General features: G+C 33.3%; 1 protein-coding gene across 7 annotated transcripts in view; it reads right to left on the bottom strand.

Moving 5' to 3' along the window:
- TBC1D5 (TBC1 domain family member 5) overlaps positions 1 to 14144 on the bottom strand; it is a 535195-nt gene that overhangs the window by 249748 nt on the left and 271303 nt on the right. For all 7 annotated transcript variants that reach the window (XM_041733756.1, XM_041733755.1, XM_041733751.1 and 4 more), the window contains one exon: positions 11010 to 11076. In XM_041733756.1, the coding sequence (XP_041589690.1) occupies positions 11010 to 11076 (67 nt within the window). The remainder of the gene's footprint in view (positions 1 to 11009; positions 11077 to 14144) is intronic.

The raw sequence follows: 14144 nt of genomic DNA, 5'->3' as shown, positions 1-14144 counted from the left end.
TCCCTGGGTGGCGCAGCGGTTTGGCGCCTGCCTTTGGCCCAGGGCGCGATCCTGGAGACCCGGGATCGAATCCCACATCAGGCTCCCGGTGCATGGAGCCTGCTTCTCCCTCCGCCTGTGTCTCTGCCTCTCTCTCTCTCTCTCTGTGACTATCATAAATAAATAAAAAATTTTAAAAAAAAATCCCACGCTTGAATACCCCATATATCCAACATAATGAAAGACCAACGTATGCCACATAAGTGATTTTTTTTTTAACACAAAAATGTTGAGAGTGTCATAGTATTTCTAAGCCTGAAAGAAATTTTTGTCCAGATGTGGTATACATTTGGAAAATGTATAGCTTTTGGCCCTGCATTAAATAACTCCATACTTGGGACACCTGGGTGGCTGAGCGGTTTAGTGTTTGCCTTCCACCCAGGGCGTGATCCTGGAGATCCGGGATCGAGTCCCACGTCGGGCTCCTTGCATGGAGCCTGCTTCTCCCTCTGCCTGTGTCTCTGCCTCCCTCTCTCTGTGTCTCTCATGAATAAATAAATAAAATCTTAAAAAAAATAATAAAATAAAATAACTCCACACTGCTTTGCTTTTAGAGTTTTCCATTCTGTTATTAGTGGCATCTTTCTCATGACTATCATTATCCGGCTATCAGCTACCAATTTGTATAATGATTATACATTAGTTTTTAAAAATCCTAAATCTACACCCCTGTCACTTGCTCAGTGTCTTTTTAAAAATAAAGACAAGAAACTAGACTTTAAGCTGTCATATATTCTAGCCTATTTCAACATCATAAATTAGCACTATCATTTTAATTTTTAAAAAATGTGAAGACTGAGAATAAGGACTTGCAGGGCTCTCCCGTGCCTAAACATACCGTAATAAACAAACATTCTGCCTGTTCTAATATTTTCCTCCTATTTCTAAGTTTCTGGTTATATTCTAAATGGTTGAAGTTATTAGAAATTTGACCTATAAATAACGGATATGTCACTTTTGTATCCAAAGATCAGCAGCGAATCCCATTCTCTGGCCTTAGGCCTTGGGGGATCAGCCAAGAAAGAGTTCAGAGCCAAACTCTTAAGCAAGCATTTACTAGCAGTTAAAGCAAAAGCACCTTCTCAAGGTGGGAGAGGGGGCAGGCCCAGAGGTGGCAAATGTTTCAGGGAGTCAGATCATCTTTTCTCTTTCCTCTTCATGCTTGCATAGGTTATGGGTCACAGCTAGCGTGGTCTCTGACTGAGGCTGCTTCCAATCATCTAAGGGATTCCTCCTACCAGTGGAGGGGGTGGGTGGTCGTGGGGGGTGGGGTTTGGCCCCATATGTTGGAATTGTCATGGTAGCCTTCTCCCTACAGGGAGAGGGTCAAAACCACAATGTACATGTATCATAATGAAGTATCATATGCTACTGCATAGTAGTATCATATGCTACTGTTGGCAGGTGTCATAGGGGAGAATGCATGTGTATCCTCTTTGGTGTCTTTCCTTAACTATCTACTTTATCTCAAAGAAAAAAAGGAAAAAACCCTTCTTCTGAATACTGAATATAGTGGGTGGAGGATAAAGGGTTGAAAGAAGACACTAAAGTGAAGAAATCAGGGTATGGACACCTAATTTGAGTCTGTACTGTTTCCTATGTAGGATAGAACACCATTGGGAATATTTTTATTACTGATTTTTAAAAAATAGTTGTTCTGCATCACAGCGGAAGATGAACTTCCTTTTCCAAATTAAAAATATGTTTCATAAAAGTCCTGTCTTAGGCAGAAGTATTCTCCAATGATGAAATTTTATGTTTTTCTGAAAATTCATCTATTTCAAGAGAACCCAAATCTAGTCCTGACTTTATAAAGGGCCTTTTGTTACTTTTTTCTATTGTTAACCATATGCTCAATAATTCAGATATATCCAAACGGATGCCACAAAATCTTTAACTGTATGTCCCCAGATATCCTTACATGAACCAAAGAGATGTTTCCATAAAGCTATCACATGGAACACTACTATTAAATTGAAAATTAGCACAAGAAAACTCTCATTTTTCTCCAGAGCTTTTAAAAAATATTATGATTAGGAATGGTACCTAGACATAGCAGGAAAGGTAGGAAAATGGGCTTCCCTTCTCTAGGGCCCATCAACAGTCCAGGTGACAGTGAGAAAAACAGGGATGGGAACAGTTAAAAAAAAAAAAAAAGCCAATAAAACCATGGCTTTATTTATTCCACTCCCTCAACCCTCTACTAGATCTCTCAAGTAGGAAAAAAATACTCGTGTTCAACCTACACATAATCAGAATATTAAAAGAGAGAAGGAGGCTCTGGGTTTGGTCACATGGTCAGGTGGGGAAGGGGCAAGCAAACAAATGTAATTACAAACTCTTACTGTACACTGAACAAAATCTACATAACAAGAAGTCTGTGCCTGGTTCAATGACAGTAGAGCTCTGTTGCTCAAGATAACTTTAAGATCTAGAAGTACATTAAAAAACTGGAATGAGAGTTAAGAATGTTCAACTATCCTGTTTTTGCTTCACATGGGTTCAGAGACTTGGGCTTGTCATCTGAATTACTTTTCTAATCTGAACAAATAGCTTGAAATTCAATTTTTGAAAATCCTTGAAATATGTCAACCAGCTAAACTACTATATCTATCTCAGAACATTGCATCTATAATCATGAAATGAAAACTATGTCCATATGTTCAGATGATACTAGGACTTCTTTTAAATTTCAAATATTCTCTCATTAGCAGGCTATTTTTTATTCCATAGCTGCTTTATTGATTTTTTCCCTATTTCTAAGCACATAGTATTCATTCTCAATTGTATCATTATCAACTATTTCATATAATTTTGTGATTTAAAGATTCTCGTTTTCAACTCCAAGCTAAATTTTTTGCTCATGTATTTAAATATATCAAACACCTATGATATACTAAAACCTAAATCTGTAAATACTACCAAAATACTAGTTCAATGTAATAGCAATGTCAACACATATATGTATAATACTCAACAACAGATATATGTAAATACTCCTATTGTAAGGTCCACTTTAGTTGTCTTTTATAATTAGGGGCATAATTTTGTCACTAACAAACATAAAGTCAATTGAATCTAACCATTCTAACACTGTTCCACCCCCACCCCCCACCCCAAAAGAACTCATTGTTAACAGAAAATTAAGACTACCTTTATTCATGTTGTTTACCTCATAGAAAAGTCCTATCCCCTCTACGGTGTCCAGTAGATATATCTTCCCTGTAACCAACACTTCTCTCATCTCTCAATTTTAATTACCCCATCTGGTACTCCTCTAGTTCTTAGTAAAATGTCCCCATTATAACATTGGTCATCATCCACATTAGTTGCTTCCATGTCTGTCCCCCCTCCTAGTTGATAAGTTAGCTGTGTTTTAGTCCTCTTTGGATCTTGGAGGTTTAGTGTACTGGCTTGCCTATAGTGTACAATAAAGATTTGCAGAATGACTAAAGATTTGTTAGCTTTCTTGCACCAAATATATATAAACAAATATCAGAAAAACACTAATGGAAGCTCTAGAAAAAAATGAAAAATAGGGTTACTAACCACTGCCAGCTTTCCCTCAGAAGGCAAGGTAATTTTGATAGAGAAAATAGACAAATACTGAGTATCAATCTCTATTAAAATATTCTGTGAAAATTCCAGCTTCAAAGTGTACCTTTGAGGCTTATAAATTGTTCGTCAAATCAAAAATCAATAATTAAGTCTTATGTAGAGCTAACTATATAACGACAAAGTAAATAAATAAGAGATTTGTTAAATGTTTAAGAAGATTTATAATTTTCCACTTTTAAACTATACTTCTTATATTATTTTCTCAAATTACAGATCCAGTAACACTCTTCAACATTATTGACCAAATAGTTAACTGACTTTGTCTGTTTCACTATCATACTTAAAAAGTCCAGCATGCTAATGTATACTACAAATAGTGACTCATGGGGCTGATAGGGGTACATTTCAACTGGGAACACCAGGGGAAAATGGAAGTATGTCCAGGGGAAGGGACTCTCAGTGATGACTGACTCAGAGCAGCTTATTCTCATATTTCAAATGTATGCCTGTCTTTTCAAAGATAAATATTTACACAGCCTTGGATGACTGGAGCTTGCAGCTGACTATGTAAATAAACAAATACGAAAAAAAATTTTCCCCTAGAGCTTGGCTACAGATAATAAAAAGGGCTTGAAGGGGCTTCTGAAGCAAAGGAATTCAAACTAACATGTATACTCAAGTCAGTTTAGGTTATGTTAATGTAAGGCTGTAAATGTAAACAAGCCAGTTAATTAGTTAAATGGAAGGTAACATTTTCGGAGGCTTAAATGATCAATAATTAGTTCAGACAGTTGTATATTACAGAAAAACATAACCTACTGCCCAGTTCTACTATCATAAAAAAATAATAAAGTTACTTCAAGAAGATACATTCAAGTGTGGTTTTTGTCTCCTTCTCTCAAATATAGCTTCATTATGGAGATATGAAATAAAAGGTATTATTTTGATTTTGGTTTCTGGAAAATGCAAAGGTTACATATTTTGTGCTCTCTGAAATTATCATTTAACTATAAAGGTTGTGGTGCTATTTCAACAAATATGAAAATGAGAAGAAAGTTTGATAATAAGACTGTCAGGTTAAATAAGCATGGATTTTATAAATATTCTTCCTATACAATCTGTACATAACTGTAGATATTTATAGATTTGATCTTTTAAAAATAACTGTAGATCCAATCCTTAAATACTCATTTACTGCCACTTTAGAACTGCACAGAATTTTAAAAATACTTTTGTGAGACAAAGGACAATTCTAATTGATGAAAAAGTTGGTTAAAACTTAAAGGAAATTTCAGGAAAGAGAAAAGGGAAAGGTGTAGAAACTAGTACTTGTTATTTAATATGTGTTAGATGACTAGGCCAAGTGTTCTATACATTTGTAGGTATGCTCCCTACAACTCTACAATACAGGAGCTGTTTATATTCCTTTAAAAAATTTTATTTATTTGGTCATGAGAAATACAGAGAAAGAGAGAGAGAGAGAGAGAGAGGCGCAGAGACACAGGCAGAGGGAGAAGCAGGCTCCACGCAGGGAGCCCAATGTGGGACTCGATCCCAGGTCTCCAGGATCAGGCCCTGGGCTGAAGGCAGCGCTAAACCGCTGAGCCACCAGGGCTGCCCCTACATTCTTAAATATAACAGAGTAACAAACTTCTATCACTCTTAGAACCGGAACCCAGATTTCTAAATTTTAAATCCAAAGTATGCTTTTGCTCTATGATCTCTACTAGTATTTTGAATTACTACTTCATGGTATTTCAAGACACATAAGACCCACTTGCATACAAACGGGGGAAAAAAGGCATTATACTAGAAGTAAATGTAAATGATAGAAAGATATTTTCCACATTCTCTCAAATTACTGAGTACATGTGAGTCGGATACATAAAAACTGTGAGCCTAATTTTTAAAGTTTACTCAATGACTAAGCAATATTCAAATTAATGTATTTTTATTATTCAAGAAAAGAATTAACTTTAGATTCAAAAAGCCAAACCAAATATATAATTTCCTTGAAAACTTTTTATCAATTTCAAAACAGCCTTTAACTCTGTGGGCTATAGGGAATCCCTGGGTGGCTCAGCAGTTTGGCGCTTGCCTTCGGCCTAGGGCATGATCCTGGAGTCCCAGGATCGAGTCTCACACAGGGCTCCCTGCATGGAGCCTGCTTCCCCCTCTGCCTGTGTCTCTGCCTCTCTCTCTTTGTGTGTCTGTCATGAATAAATAAATAAAATCTTAAAAAAAAAAAACCAAAAAAACTGTGGGCTAGAGAACACACCATATTGAGAAAGGGAGGCAATTTCAGAAGCTCAGGTTAGTATTAAGAAACTAATAAACAGCACCCAATTTAGAGCTAATAAGATTCCCTTTATTTCTGCAACACAGGTTCTTTTAAAATATGAAATATATTATTTCTTAAAAGGAAAAAAATAGGAAGCCAAAAAATGGCTATTACTTAATTTAAAAAATATAAACAATGTATACTTTACATATATTTAAGGTCTTTATAAATTTTTCAAGTCTCAAGCCCCCTGCTATCCCAGTCGTAGGATTTACTAATTCAAAAGACATGCATTAGTACTTTGCAATCCCTTCTGCATCCAACTACCTTTGTTTTTTTAATTCAACAGCAGTGTTTCTAACTATTATAATCTTTGTTTATTGGTGATAAGTTATAACAGAACCACCATTCATTGTTACTATTTTGAACTGTCTCTCCTGGAGTCATTTACGAAGTATTATTTGTAATTATTTGTAAATTATCCAATTGTTAAAATTCACAGGATAATACATTTTTCCTAGTGGCACAGCTTGGGAAAATATACCCAGAAATGGTACCATGTGAAATTAAATTGTAAAAGTGATTAGGGTAGACTACATGATTTACTACTGTGTACTGGAATCTAGAAAATCACAGTTAAATATACAAATTTATTTAAAAATAATCTACAATGACTTATTTTCTATCCTATGACATTTATACAACGCCAAGATGATGTCTGAAAATTAAGCAATATTCTGAGTTTCCCAGAGAATGCCAATAACTGGTCTGAGTTTTCTCTAAATTGACTATTTAACCAGTGTATTTTAACATGGATTTGTTGCTACATAACCTAAATCTTAAATGAGGTAATCCTAAATCTTTAATATCCTAAATCAAAGTGAGGCAAAAATGAAGTTATTTCTTCCATTTTGGGAATCCAGTATTATATGTGAAAAAAGCATTACACAGATTCAAAAGCCATATAGACTTCTATGAACTTCTGTGAAAAGTTATGATTTGATCAATAAAGATATTTAGAAACACAGGATAAAAAAGGAAAGTTTAAAAATGTTCACCTTCAATTTATTTCATAGGTCACTGTTATGCCATCTAATAAGATAATTAAAAACATGCAAGCAGCTGGTACTACAGCTAAACAGATTAATGTAATAGTCTGTAGTCATATGTGCTGGCAAGGGGCTCGCCTCTTTGGAGAGGAGAAGGTCAGCTGCCCTTGGGAAGAGAAGGTGGGTGGTGGGGAGAGACTATTCTTTCTACCATGTGGCCCTGTGCTACAGTCCCTAAGTTAATCATCTACTGCAAACTGCTAATCAGCAGACTACTACTCCTCTTTCATACCCAGCAAGGGTCTCTCAGTTTTAATGGTTAAATAAGAAATGCAGAAAGCTCATATAATCTGACAGAAAACACTGGTCTTTAAAAAGCATAAGGTCTGTTGCATAAACCAGTATCTTTTCAATTCTTACAAATTTTCCATTTTAACACATCATCTGCAAATTAGTTGGGAGACATATAACTTCATTTTAATCAAAAGTTCTAAAACACCATCTATTGCCTAGGCACCATATAATATTCATACCAGTGCCTTAGGAGTTAAATTAACTACACTCCATTTGAATCAATGAAGCAAAACCACAAAAGACACAAATCCAAGTAAAACCTCCTGGCCTACGAAAAACAAATCTATGAACATTAGGTACATAACACTATCGTGTTGGGATCTGTTCAGTTCTAAATTTCTAAATTTGTCAAAATTCCAAAAATCCACCTCTCAACTTATACAAAGAGTAAAACATCTTCCTTTTATCACTGCTACGTGTACAAATTTGGCATACAAAGGCAACTGAGAATATTGTATCAGAGACTGAGCATTTCAAACCTCAGGTTAACCTTGTTCTTAGCTCCTTTTCTGCTAACATACAAAACTTATTTTCCTGTGAGTCACATCCTTTGTTACCTTCCTTTTAGTGTCTCTATATCAGGGCGCTGTAAAATATTCTAAACACCAGAAGATTACCAATGATGACAATGATGACAGTGCCACAGACTAGAAGATAAAAGCAGCTATCATTTACTGAGCATTTACCACATGACACTATCCCATTAACTCCTCCTAACAACTGTGTTTTCTTACCCCCACTTTAATGGTGAGGAAACTGAGGCTAAGACATGTCCAGAGTTTCCCAACTATTTGGAGTCAGGATCTGAACCACCTCACTATATACTTAGATATTATTAACAAATGAGGGATGCCTGGGTGGCTCAGGGGTTAAGTTTCTCTGCCTTTGGCTCAGGGTGTGATGCTGGGGTTCTGGGACAGCATCCCACATCAAGCTCCCCAAGGGGAGCCTGCTTCTCCCTCTGCCTATGTCTCTGCCTCTCTCTCTCTCTCTCTCATGAATAGTAAGATCTTAAAAAAAAAAAAAAGAAAAACAATCAGTGACTATGCCCTCTTGAAAGTGACAGTCTAAGACCACAATAAGACAAAGAAACAAAGGGAAGAGTACAGACTTAAGGTGACCAATTCAAGACCGAATTCAAAAGTTAATAAAACCTCCGCAAACACTATAAAAGAGTACACGGGTTGAAAGGTGAAGATTGAGGCAACAAAGTTGCCAATTTATATGAAAGAATTGATAATACTCAAAGAACTAATAATGCCATGGCTTTGTATTTGTATTTTCAAAGGCTTTATCTTCTACATTTTATCTCAGTCTTTACGAGAGTTGTGAGGAGGAAGCAGGTTAGACATTATGATGTCTGTCTTAAAAGATGACAAACTAAAGCTAATTATTACCCTGGACACAAGTACATATAACTAGAGTATGATGGTACTAGGCTGGCTGCCAGAACTGTCTGACTGTAAGAAAGGTCAGGATTTCTGAGATAGTTTAAACAAGACAAAATTGGAATTGTTAGGCTAAAGGATCTTTGAGGGTTAATATTCACATTTTTCTAGTAACTTATTTAAGTTTAAAACAGCAACGATAGCAACAGAAAAATAATTTTCATTTTCAAAAGGGAATTTTACTGACAATTCTGTTGCCATTTTAGTATGATCGTGCAACAATTCCTAGGTTTTATCAGTTAACCTTAATATGAAAATATACCCCAGAGCTGCTTCTATGAATTCTGCATTTAACCCAAGTGTCAAATTCACAAGTAAGCTCATTATATTGTAAGAGCTATTGCCTGCTGAGTAGAAAACTATTCATTTCACACCTTAAATACTATAATACTATTTAATAACAGCACTGGCCTGCCAACTATTAAAAGCTCGTTTTTATATATTGTACTACCTGAGCTTTTTATCTTGCCTTTTTAATTACAACAATAAATTAATATCCTAACATTACAACACTGACAGGCATTGATTAAAATTATATTAGTTAACAACATTAGTATTTATTGTGCAAAGTTGCATTAGGAGTTCATTTTCAAAGTACAATTACCATTCAATAATACTAAAATACTTTAATCTTCAAACTACAAGAATAAACAAGGATAAAATAAACTACAAGATAATACTATGCCTTCACATTAACACATTTCTCTTAACTTTATATTATGTCCATTATTTACTATAATTAGCTAAACTACAAATGTAATTGTAAAATTAACTCACCCACAAAATTTACACTTATATGGATTTTCCTTCCTTTGAAATACATCTCTATTTTCCTTTGGTCTTAGCTTTGTTACTTATATCTACTAATAATATTAACAACACAGATTTCACATATATTATCATATTAACATTCCTCACTTACATGCCAAATCATGAATGTTCAACTATCTTTTATATTCACTTCAGTACTAAAAGAAGGATTTGAAGAATCCCAGCATTTATAAGGTAGGATGAGTACAGTGAAAATATAATGACAACATATGAGCTTTACTGCTGTGATAATACCCTTCTAGAACACCATGGGAACATAAGCCTTTTTTGTAGTATCTGTGACACTTGAACGACTGATTATTTATACAGACCCCAACTGATATAAAATAAAGATGTCAAGTGTTTCAATTACCATCTCATTTGTGGAATTCATAAACAATTGTACAAAAACTTTCCCATTTACCATATTCTTATTGTTTCCTGCATATATGGCCCTATCCTAGATATTAAAAGCTTACCTGGAATCAGAAAAAACAATGACACAGTTCCAATTAGAGATATACACAATATTTTTTCAAATAAAATATAAAGATTCCAATCATAAACTCCGTATTTACTACATAAGAGAAGGAGTTACAGCTTAACATTCACCTGAGTTTCCAAGTCTATAGTGGTTTTTGTATTTTATAGTGTCACTGCAAATGTGTCAGAACTAATTAACCATCAGGACAATATACTCAAAGTATTTCTTCAAGAATCTGCTTTGCTATTCACAATGCCAAAATGTATTAGTATTGAATCTGCACCTTTTTTTCCTTGAGAGAAAACAACTTAGTTCTTATATCACATTGGTTAAGTATATGAATTTTCAAATATTACTGGAAATAATATAATCTTTTTTCTTCCTAGGTTCCCCTTTTACGAAGGTACAAAATCCATAAACATATACTCAAGCAAATATAAGGAGAATATTACCAAAATATTAGAGAAGATACCTGTTTCCTTAACTAGTGTATCCTTTTAAAAAAAATCACTAATTGAGATATAACTGCCCTGTTTGCTGAAGAACCATATGAAATATAAATAAACAGCACTTGATGTCACCTCAGATTACATTTCATATTCTCTTAGATACTCATAAGGAACATATTGTTTTAACAGGAAAACTTAAATGGAAGCCTTTAGTACTATAACAGATATACTGGAAAAATAAAAACAAAAATGGATTATAATGGAGCTTAATACTACATGTGCATTCATACCAATTATCCTGCTATATACTAACAAGTGATAACTACAGTTAGGCCATTTACTCAAGAACTTAAAAGGTTACATTGTTCATTACTCAGTAAATCTGCAAAACAATAGCATATCACAATAGTCTTTCTATTTGACTTATGTTTAAAGCATAGGTAACATTTTCTTACTACTATAAGATTAGAATCCTGTAACATCAGGTATCTTGTGTAATATCTTGTAATAATATGTATCTATGTATTCATCACCTACCTATAGGAATTAAAAGTCCCATCAGAATCTAAAGTAGAACTTCTTCTTCCATTTTTATTTGAATCTCCTGGAAAAAATAATTAAAAAACGCTGAAATAAGGAAGATTATGAAACTGAATGTTTTAGTTGAAAAGCTTCTGTGTGACAGCTCTATTAAGTTTACTGAGTCCAAAAGCACTATCCCTACCCCCCAAGTATGTCTTGTAATCAGAGTACAGACCTCTTTTTTAGGCAAAAAACTCATTTTAATGTTAAAATATAAACCAATATCACCACTCCTAGCTTGTATAGAAATATTATCAAAGTAACTGTTAACAGAACAAATGAAACATTACAGACATTTTATTATGAATCACAAACAAAATAAAAATTTATAAACCATTTAATCATACACCATTTTATAAGCAAAGGGCAACTCTTTGTTAGTGACCAAGTCATCTGCCATACCACTGGTACAGTAAAAAGAGAACAACAGAAAGGGGACCTGGAATGATCTCCAGTCCCCAGCTCTCTATGGTCTAGGAATATAGTAAGCAGAGAGGTAAAAGGGAAAGCAGGCTTGGGAGGTGGTGAATGCATCCTAACAAATCTTTAATACACCTTAATACCCTTCTTAGAACTTTGTGTTTTAACTGTGGGCTAAAGTTCAGCAGTTTGAAATGAAAAGAACAACATGAAAGATATTTCTGTATTGTATGGTAATACTAAACATTTCAATTTAAGAAACTTATATTCATAGTATCAGACTTAGAACAAATTAATACCTGTTTAAAAATCATGGAATAAAAATAAATGTGCTAAAGAAGTTTAAAAAATGCTTACCAATGCCACAATATAAAATATTCATGCTTATTGATAGAAATTTAATTTTAGTAGTTAAGTTTTAAAATATATTCTTCAAAATATAGTTTTTATGAAACCACTGTATACTACTATTAAATAGACCATTTATTCTTAGAACAAGTTAAAAAGACTAGATTCTGATTACACTTTATATTCCAAATTCTTGTAATATAACTTTCAAACATGAGGTTATATTCATTTTTATGATATTTAAAGCTTAATAATTTAATGATTTATCCATTTATACTTTTAATCCACTTTGAACAATCTTAGGTGCCACTGGAGATCATCACAGTGGTCCTGGTTAAGTCAAATAGTAATTACAGAGCTTTCACTTTAAAGATGAGATTATTTTTAATTATTGAGTATGGTACTTAAGGTACCATACTTATATAATTATGCTACTCATTAAATGGTTATTGAAAGCTGAAATGTAATTTTAATGACAGCTACCTATTTTTCTTTGCACATTTTATAGTTGACAGATTAGTCAAGAATGTTGGTTCTTTTCAAAATCTTTACAGCTGTGCTAAAGTGTTTAGGACAAGAACTGGGCTGGGTCCACTTACTTTTAACACTATTTTTCCGCTTTCAGGTTTTTTTTTTTTTTTTTCATTAAATGTGCTTTCAGGTTTTTTTCCCATTAAACAAAAATCCTAAAATGGATTACAGCATTCAAAACTATTGCCAAATTTTATAGAAGAAAATTATTCAAAAACATTTAAATGTTTAAGATTAATTTAGCTGGGTATATTTTGTTAATTCTTTGAAAACACAGATACTTTAAGATTACTCATGCAACATATATTTTCTTTAAAAAATTAATGGTATCGTAATAAATAAACTAAAAGGATTTAAAGAAAATTATTCGGTTTCTTGCTAAATGAAAATTTCCTACAACACATGTTATTTAACAGCTTGCAGACATTTCCTGTGAAACATTCTATAATCAGCATAAAATAAGTACTATATCATACATTAAAATACGAGCCTTCTTTCTCTAAAACTGAAGATTACAATTAACCACATAAGATCTCACCAACAGAATATTTCTTTTCTTTTGATATTTACCAGATCAAATATAAAATCCTTCAAATAATTAAGAGACTTTCCATTTTTTAAACTAGGTTTTGCTATCATAACATAAAGGTGTTCTTCATCTTATATCTGTTTAAAAATGAGCATACCACAATAAATGTAACCTTCAAAGGATGGGAATAAGGAGGAAAAAAAGCAGTTTTTCTTTCTTGAAAACATACCAAATAAGGAGTACAATTGTTTTCCTAAACAGTATTAGAGAAAAGATTTCAGAGTTTGCTATATGGGGAAAAGACAATAAAGTTTTGAAGCGGGAAAAACTGCTTTGTTCCTTCAATCCTCTAGTTGAAATTAATTATAGCAAATGTTTATGAAAACATCTGTTCCTTACAGTTATAAATTCTTAATTTTAGTATGGACGATTCCAGATTCTTATTTTGGGAGGAAATTGCTGAAAATCGAAAGATTTATAAAAGAACAGGCAGAATTTGTAATTCTGGAAAACTGTTCATATAATGTGTATATCCTGCAGAGATCTTCATTTGTGTGAGGGGCTTGAAACATTTGGAGGGGCTTGAAACTAGTAACCAAGAGAAATGAAAGAGAGGCTGCTCTTTGATTTAATAAAGTGTTTACAATAAAAACGTTATTTATAATAAAAGGAAACATCAACTAAGAATTATAAATAAATGCTACTTTACTATTAATCTAATTTGGAGTTAAGTATAATAAACTAAGTATTAATTTTATCAGAGATTTTAATAAGTCTAATGCCAATACAATCATAGGAAGATAATGTGTGGTGTTCCCCAAAAATAACAACAGAGGGTGCAAGAGAGTTTAACATGATGTCTTTAGTTGCTGTTCTGATTCTGGAACTAAGTTGTCAGGTAGCCATGACTGTAACAAGGTCGTTTTCAGATCTCTCCCTCCTTCTTCACTTTCCTCTATCAATCTCTCTCTTTCTCTCCGTCTCTCTCTCTCTCTCTCTCTCACACACACACACACACACACACACACACACACACAAAAGTACATTATTAATCTTGCACAAAGACCTTTAAATAATCACGTGTTTTAAGATAACATTACCTTTCACTTGACTGAAAAGTAACTTCATAAATTTTAAAAATATAATTGTAAAAGCATTTCAATATTTAGTGTAAATTAATCAATAAAATAATCTAGATATATTTACAGAGGAAATTTTAATAAATGCATATAGTATATACAATATGTAACATACATATTATA

Source organism: Vulpes lagopus, chromosome 19, assembly GCF_018345385.1.
Source record: "Vulpes lagopus strain Blue_001 chromosome 19, ASM1834538v1, whole genome shotgun sequence".
Lineage (NCBI taxonomy): Eukaryota > Metazoa > Chordata > Mammalia > Carnivora > Canidae > Vulpes > Vulpes lagopus.
This window is presented reverse-complemented; position numbering and strand designations above follow the sequence as displayed.